The sequence below is a fragment of the Rhinoraja longicauda genome, chromosome 17 (assembly GCF_053455715.1).
Source record: "Rhinoraja longicauda isolate Sanriku21f chromosome 17, sRhiLon1.1, whole genome shotgun sequence".
NCBI lineage: Eukaryota > Metazoa > Chordata > Chondrichthyes > Rajiformes > Arhynchobatidae > Rhinoraja > Rhinoraja longicauda.
In genome coordinates this window covers 20,115,202-20,123,939 of record NC_135969.1, presented here as the reverse complement: position 1 = coordinate 20,123,939, position 8,738 = coordinate 20,115,202, and the positions used below count along the sequence as shown (strand labels likewise).

The 8,738-nt window shown below is 45.4% G+C and overlaps 1 protein-coding gene across 1 annotated transcript; it reads right to left on the bottom strand.

Annotated features, from left to right (window-relative positions):
• Positions 1-1,193: 1,193 nt before the first annotated feature.
• h1-10 (H1.10 linker histone) lies at positions 1,194-2,776 on the bottom strand. The gene has a single exon (XM_078414263.1). It carries the CDS (start codon positions 2,612-2,614, stop codon positions 2,081-2,083), a length of 534 nt encoding a protein of 177 aa, XP_078270389.1. The 5' UTR covers positions 2,615-2,776; the 3' UTR covers positions 1,194-2,080.
• Between the last annotated feature and the right edge of the window lie 5,962 nt (positions 2,777-8,738).

The window sequence follows — 8,738 nt, the reverse complement described above, 5'->3', positions numbered from 1 at the left end:
GGAGTCAGGGGGTATGGGGAGATGGCAGGTACAGGGTACTGATTGAGAATGATCACATTGAATGGTGGTGCTGACTCGAAGGGCCAAATGGCCTACTCCTGCACCTATTGTTATGGTGCAACTTTACAAAACCTCAGCTGGAGTTTTGGCCACCACACCACCCTGGCCATGATCTCATCTCACTGCTACCATCGGGAAGAAGGTACAGGACCTCCAGGTTCTACAACAGCTTCTTTCCTGGAACCATCAGGCTCTTGAACACGAGAACCTCAGCAACTGTGATCTTCTATGGACTGTATCTTTGGTGGCACTACGGATTTCAATTTTACACTGGATGGTTAACTAATATTCCAGTTATTAATTTATAGCATTGTCGATTATATATTTACCTGTATTATTGCGTTCAGAGGCCTGTTAAGCTGCTGCAATTAAGAATGTAATTGTTCTGGTGCTAGTAGAGGTGACAATTAAACACTTTTTTCTAGCACTGGAACAGTCCATGACCAATTCCCAGCTCTCTGGTCCCCCGCTATCCATTGCCCTTTATTGTGCTTTAGTTTATGACTTAGTATTTTCCCTAACCAACTTGTTAACCACCTTATAGAGTCCCTCATACTTCGTTTTTAGTGATACAGCATGGAAAATGCTCACCGAGTCCACATTGACTCCGATCACCCATTCATATTAATTCTATGTTATGCCATTTTCTCATCCACTTCCTTACACACAAAGGAGCAATTTACAGAGGCCAATTATCCTACAAACCCACATGTTTTTGGGCCGTTGGAGGCAACCAGAGCACCCGGAAGAAACCCACGGGGTCACAGGGAGAACGCGCAAACATTAAGTGAAAAAATTTCCTGCTGGAGGTTATATGGTATGTGTTTGAACCCTTAGTTGAAAAGGAGGGATGTATGAAGGGTCTCAAGGGTAATATTTTCACTCAGAGGGTAGTTCGTACATGGAATGAATAGGCTGCCAGAGGAAGCTATAGAAGCGGATACAAATTTAAAATACATTTGGGCAGATATATGGATAGAAAAGATTTAGGATATGGGCCAGGTGGGACAGTTACAAACTATGATACGTTTGTAACTGCTCAACATTGATTCAACAAAACGTCACCCGATTAAATCCCAAACTCGGGCGGTCACCCGATTAAATCCCAAACTCGGGCGGTTGACGAGTCCGGCTGTTTTTGAAACATTTATTTAAAGCATTTTCTCCGTCAATCGCACATGTTTACACGGTTACACCATTAACACGTCCAACTTCAATACTTGCTGACGAAATCTTGGCAAGGCAGCGGGGGGGGGGGGGGGGGGGGGGGCGTCGGCCGGGTTGAGGGAAATGGGCGGCTGACTTGCACCCGACGCCTTGCACGAGACCCTCCGCCAAAGGGGCGAGGGGGAGATATCTTCCATTTATCTTTTTTTTTGCCGTAAACCAGTCGGAAGCTTCACTAATTCAAAATAAAAACAATTTAAAGTAGCAGATTAAAGGCAACAGCCAATCAGCGTGCAGGCCGCGTTCCCGCCTAGAATGTTGCGACTTTGCTTGCTGCGCGGTGATTGGCTGAAACTGTTACCAAGGGCGAAATTACCGCGGAAATCTGCAAACTCCACTTTAAAAATATACAAAATGTAATTTTTAAAACAAAAAATACCCCTCACAGAAACACAACAGTTGCAACCCGGAAAATAACTTTTCTACATTTTTTTGTCAAACCACTTTACTGTTTTTTAAACCTAAATAAAATGAGGCGTTGCAACAAATCAGTTATTTTGTGCAGAGTTCCCGCTTACAGTCCCGAAAACGACTGGCTTGCATGATCAATACAATTCTTTTTAAAAAAATGCAAACGTAAAACAAAAAAAAACAATCCTCAAAACAAGAAATTTGCAAATGGAATGTCATTTAAACATTGCAAAAAAGGGAAAAAAATCCCGCGTTCTCGGTTTAAACTGGGCGACCTTTTTCAACGCAAAACAAAAACCTAACCAAAACCCAACAGGTTTGAATAACAAATTAAAAAAAATGTCAGATTGAAAAAAAAAACATGGGGAGAAGAGGAGCCTTTTTAAGCCTTCTTGGATTTGGATTTCTTCGACGCCTTGCTCTTCTTACTTTTGCTGGAACCGCTGCTCTTTGTCGTGCTGCTCTTTTGGGTCTTACTGGTCTCTGGCTTCTTGCTGCTTTTCTTGGCCGATCTGGTGGCGCTGCCCGAGGCCGGCGATTTCTTCTTGGCCGCCTGTGCGTTCTCTCCTTTCTTGGTCAGCTTGAAAGAGCCGTTGGCTCCTCTCCCTCTCACCTGATTGAGGGTTCCGTTCGTCACCAGAGCCCGCAGCGCGTAGCGCAGGTAGATGCGGCCGTTTTGTTTGTCGAACCAGGGCACGTTCTTGGCTTCTTTAAATATGATGGCGAGCGAGGACCCGTTTCGAGCGCCCAGTTTCTGCACGATATCCACCAGCAACGCGCTGTATTTGCCCTGCTGATTCTTCTTCTTCTTCTTCTTGGAGCTCGGCTTCTTGTCTGAACTCTTCTCCTCCTCCTCCTCCTCCTCCTCCTCCTCTTCGCTTGCAGCCACGGGCAGCGATTCCATTTCCGAAGCCATACTCTTTCAAAGTCGACTGTTGATACGCAAATTGCAATCTAAATGTTAATTGCAAAAAATATATACTGTTGCAAAACGATTGGCTTGCAACGAGAAGAATGGGGCACGACCCACTTCAACGCTGCTCAGCGACTGCCTCCGAGAAAATCCTTGCGCAGATGCTTATTTGAGCGCTCGCAGCGAACGTAAATGAGAACATCAACAGCTTGGGCAAGATTCAGCTTTAACTTGTGCTTCTTGCATCGCCTTTCATGCGGCTTCTCTCCCGAACCCTGGCTCGGATTTCACCGGGAGTGAGACTGGGCGACAGCCCGGGCTGTTTTGCTGCGAATGCATCGGGAGAGAAACGGATCTGCGAACGTTAAAGTTAAAATAATCCCCAACTAACACCGGCTCCCCACGCACACCAGACGTCCAGAGATAGGGGCTGTCACTTTGAGAGAGGATTTAGAACCCTTCCGTGGCTCCCAACCTACCAAATGCAGCGGTATAATTTAAAGGAGAGGTGCATTATCCGTCAGGGTCACATTTACTGTCCTGGGATGCAAAACCTTATAATAAATTTCATTTTAATTCGTTGCAACTAACACAGCGCGCTCCCCCGCGCGGCTGCGAGAAGGATTGCAGCGCTGGTTCTCGAATCGCAATTTCAGACCAACAATCCAACCTGACACCAGAGATGCAAAAGAATGGGGGAAAAAATCATTGAATACACTAATGTGCTAAAGTCATGCACGTCGCCACAGATTGTAGGTATGCAGAACAAAGCTTTATTATTCCACGTCTGCGAAGCCAGCTCAAATCTCGGAATCTTTAAAACAGCTTAAAGGAATACTCTGCAAAATGCTTCAAATCTGAAATAATATGTTTTAAAGTGCTACGAATGCCCAGACAGCAGTGAGGAAATAAAAGGTGTGAAAGTTTCAGGTTCGAAGACTTGCCGTCGAACACAGGAATGCTCGCATTTGCACTACATTAATGACAATAGGTGCAGGAGTGGGCCATTCGGCCCTTCGAGCCAGCACCACCATTCAATGTGATCATGGCTGATCATTCTCAATCAGTACCCTGTTCCTGCCTTCTCCCCATACCCCCTGACTCCGTTATCCTTAAGAGCTCTATCTAGCTCTCTTAAATGCATTCAGAGAATTGGCCTCCACTGCCTTCTGAGGCAGAGAATTCCACAGATTCACAACTCTCTGACTGGAAAAGTTTTTTCTCATCTCCGTTCTAAATGGCCTACCCCTTATTCTTAAACTGTGGCCCCTGATTCTGGACTCCCCCAACATTGGCAACAAGTTTCCTGCCTCTAATGTGTCCAACCCCTTAATATTCTTATATGTTTCGATAAGATCCCCTCTCATCCTAAATTCCAGTGTATACAAGCCTGGTCACTCCAGTCTTTCAACATACGACAGTCCCGCCATTCCGGGAATTAACCTAGTAAACCTACACTGCACGCCCTCAACAGCAAGAATATCCTTCCTCAAATTTGGAGACCAAAACTACAAACAGTACTCCAGGTGTGGTCTCACTAGGGCCCTGTACAACTGCAGAAGGACCTCTTTGCTTCTATACTCAACTCCTCTTGTTATGAAGGCCAACATTCCATTGGCTTTCTTCACTGCCTGCATGCTTCCTTTCAGTGACTGATGCACTAGGACACCCAGATCTCGTTGTACGTCCCCTTTTCCTAACTTGACACCATTCAGATAATAATCTGCCTTCCTATTCTTACCACCGAAGTGGATAACCTCACACTTATCCACATTAAACTGCATCTGCCATGCATCAGCCCACTCACACAACCTGTCCAAGTCACCCTGCAACCTCATAGCATCTTCCTCACAGTTCACACTACCACCCAGCTTTGTATCATCTGTAAATTTGCTAATGGTACTTTTAATCCCTTTATCCAAGTCATTCATGTATATTGTAAATAGCTGTGGTCCCAGCACCGAGCCTTGCGGTACCCCACTAGTCACTGCCTGCCATTCTGAAAGGGACCCATTTATCCCCACTTTTTGCTTTCTGTCTGTCAAACAATTTTCTATCCATGTCAGTGCCCTACCCCCTATACCAAGTGCTCTAATTTTGCCCACTAATCTCCTATGTGGGACCTTGTCGAAGGCTTTCTGAAAGTCGAGGTACACCACATCCACCGGCTCTCCCCTGTCAATTTTCCTAGTTACATCCTCAAAAAATTCCAGAAGATTAGTCAAGCATGATTTCCCCTTCGTAAATCCATGCTGACTCGGAACGATCCTGTTACTGCTATCCAAATGCTCCGTAATTTCGTCTTTTATAATTGACTCCAGCATCTTCCCCACCACTGATGTCAGACTAACTGGTCTATAATTTCCCGTTTTGTCTCTCCCTCCTTTCTTAAAAAGTGGGATAACATTAGCTACCCTCCAATCCACAGGAACTGATCCTGAATCTATAGAACATTTGAAAATGATTACCAATGCATCCACAATTTCTAGAGCAACCTCCTTGAGTACCCTGGGATGTAGACCATCAGGCCCTGGGGATTTATCAGCCTTCAGACCTAGCAGTCTACCCAACACCATTTCCTGCCTAATGTGGATTTCCTTCAGTTCCTCCGTCACACTAGGATCTCTGGCCACTAGAATATCTGGGAGATTGTATGTATCTTCCTTAGTGAAGACAGATCCAAAGTTCAACTCGTCTGCCATTTCCTTGTTCCCCATAATAAATTCCCCTGCTTCTGTCCTCAAGGGACCCACATTTGCCTTGACTATTGTTTTCCTCTTCACATACCTAAAAAAGCTTTTACTATCCTCCTTTATATTATTGGCTAGCTTACCCTCGTAACTCATCTTTTCTCCCCGTATTGCCTTTTTAGTTATCTTCTGTTGCTCTTTAAAAGAGTCCCAATCCTCTGGCTTCCCACTCTTCTTTGCTATGTTGTACGTCTTCTCTTTTATTTTTATGCTGTCCTTGACTTCCCTTGTCAGCCACGGGTGCCTCTTACTCCCCTTAGAATCTTTCCTCCTCTTTGGGATAAATTGATCCTGCAACTTCTGGATTATTACCAGGAATACCTGCCATTGCTGTTCCACCATCTTCCCTGCTAGGGCCTCCTTCCAGTCAATTCTGGCCAGCTCCTGCCTCATGCCTCTGTAATTCCCTTTGCTATACTGTAATACTGACACTTCCGATATTCCCTTCTCCCTCTCAATTTGTAGAGTAATGCCCACTTGCCTGCATTAATTCCGTATCCCTCTGTGCCTTGGGCAAAACACGAAGTGCTGGAGCAACTCAGTGGGCCAGGCAGCATCTTTGGAGGGGGATGGACTGGTGACGTTTCGCACGCCGATCCTTCTTCAGATCCGGAACGTCGTCTGTCCATTTCCATCCCCAGATGCTGCCTGGCCCGCTGAGTTTCTCCAGAACTTTGCCTTTTGCTCAACATTCCAGCATCTGGTGTTGCTTGTGTCTTCTCATTAATCTATCCACGTAGATACAACGGACGGATGCTGCTGGCTTTCTCGCACTTATTTCTCACCTCCTCACCCCCCTCCTCCTACATTCCTTCTCTGGCTTCACAATTCGTAACTCTTCAATCCTTTTATCTCACACCTGTTTTAACTCTTCAATCCTTTTATCTCATACCTGTTTTGTCATCTCTGGCCTTTGTCCAACCTATCTGTCTGCCCCTCGCCCCCCCCCCCCCCCCCCATCTGTGCCCACTTAATACTTGCCAGGCTTTCTCCTGGCCCTCCTCTCTTCCAACCTTCTTCCCTCCCACCTCACCTAACAATCAGTCTGAAGAAGGGTTCTGACCCAAAACGTCACCTGTCCATCTTCTCCATAAAATGCTGGGATAACTCAGCGGGTCAGGCAGCATCTCTGGAGAAAAGTAACAGGTGACATTTCGGGTCAGATCCCTTCTTCAAACTAGTCTGAAGAAGGTTTTTGACCCGAAAAATCACCTATTTTCCATCTCCTCTGGCAGCTCATTACCAACTACTTTCTGTGAGAAATTTACCCTCATGTCCCCTACAAACTTTGTTCCTCGCAACTTAAACCTGTGCCCTCCAAATTTAAATACCCTTATCATGGGAGACATATTTCGGCTATCTAGCATATCTACTACTCTCATAATTGTATATGCTTCTATCGTGCCACCACTCAGTCTCCTCTGCTCCAGGGCAAGCAGACCTGGCCTATCTGTACATTATCCCAGTTATGTAGGATAGTGTTCGTGTGTGGAGATTGCTGGTCAGTGCGGACTCGGTGGGCCGAAGGGCCTGTTTCTGCGCTGTATCTCTAAAACGCAAACAAAAACATGACCTCAGCTACTGAAGGCAACCCATGACAACTCAGTGCACACCTTTCCAAATGTAAATAAATTCTGTCCCTCAGTCCAGCCGATTAACTTTCCCACCTGTCAGGCTCATTGGCTTAGAGTTCCCTGGTTTCTCCACACTGCTCTTCTTAAATAAAGGCATATTAGCCACCCTCCAGTCTTCCGGTACCTCAACTGTGGTTAACAAAAATACAAAAATCTCTGCCAAGGTTCTAGCAATCTCCTCCCTTTCTTTCCATAACATCCAAGGCCACACCAGGTCGGACCTATGGGGATTTATCCAGCTTTATGTTTCGACCTCCAATACCACCACTTTTATAACATTGATATGGTCCATAGAATCATAGCTATCGACACTAGTCCCATCTTCCTACATTTGGCCCATATCTCTCTAAATCTATCTTATCCATGTACTTATCCAAATATTATTTTAATTTTGTGATAGTACCTGTCTCAAGTACCACCTCTGGCAGCCCATTCCACATACCTACCACCCTTTGTAAAAAAAAGTTGCCCCTCTGGTTCACATTAAATCTTTCACCCCTCACCTTAAACCTATATCCTCTGGTTCTTGCTTGCACTACCCTGGGTAAAAAACTTAATTTACCTCTCATAATCTTACACCACTAGAAGATCACCCCCTCATTCTCCAGTTCTCTAAGGAATAAAGTCCTGGCCAGCGCAACCTCCCCCTGTAGCTCAGGCCCTCGTTCTGGCAACATCCTCATAAATTTTCTCTGCATTCTTTCCAGCATGACAACATCCAGGATATCACTAGCATAGATGGGGCATTTTGTTGGCATGGATGAGTTGGGCTAAATAGTCCGTTTCCATGCTCTATGACTCCCTCCCCTGAACTCACCAGCTACAGATGCAAAATATTTATTTAAGACCTTGCCCATTTCCCATGATTGGAGAAGGGTCCCGACCTGAAATATTGCCTGTCCATGTCCTCCAGAGATGCTGCCTGACCTGGTGAGTTACTCCAGCACTTTGTGCATTACTCAGGATTCCAGCATCTGCAATTCCCCATGTCTCCTGTGTATACATTCTTTATTATTCTTCTTTATAGACATAGAGTATGGACACAGGTCTTTGGCCCACATTGCTTATGCCGACTATGGCATATTTGGTCAGTCCCATTTGATGGAGGAGCAAAGGGACTTGGGAGTGTTGGCACAGACTTCAAAAAAAGGTTAACTTGCAGGTTGTCGGTAGTAGGGAAGATAAATGCAATGTTAGCATTCATTTTGCGAGGACTGGAATATAAAAGCAAGTATGTAATGCTGAGGCTTTATAAGGCGCTGGTGAGGCCACATTTGGAATATTGTGAGCAGTTTTGGGCCCCATATCTGAGGAAGGATGAACTGACGACGAAGAGTGTCCAGAGGAGGCTTACAAGAATGATCCTGCAGATGATTGGGTTAATGCATGAGGACCGTTTGACGGCTCTAGGCCTGTATTTGGAGTTTAGAAGGATGAAAGGGGATTAGTGCAGGCTCGAAGGGCCGAATGGCCTACTCCTGCACCTATTTTCTATTTTCTATCTCATTGAAACTTACTAAATAATGAAAGGCCTGGTTCGAGTGGATATGGAGAGGATGTTTCCAGTAGTGGGAGAGTCTAGAACCAGAGGGCACAGCTTCAGAAAAAATGGATATACCTTTAGAATTGAGATGAGGAGGAATTTCTTTCACTGCAGAGTAGTGAATGTGGAATTCAATGCCACAGTCGGCAGTGGAGGCCAAGTCATTGAGTGTAGGAAGAACTGCAGATGCTAGTTTACAC

Coding starts and splice junctions, on each gene's coding strand:
- h1-10 (XM_078414263.1), bottom strand. CDS start 2,614: ATGGCTTCGGAAATGGAATCGCTGCCCGTGGCTGCAAGCGAAGAGGAG.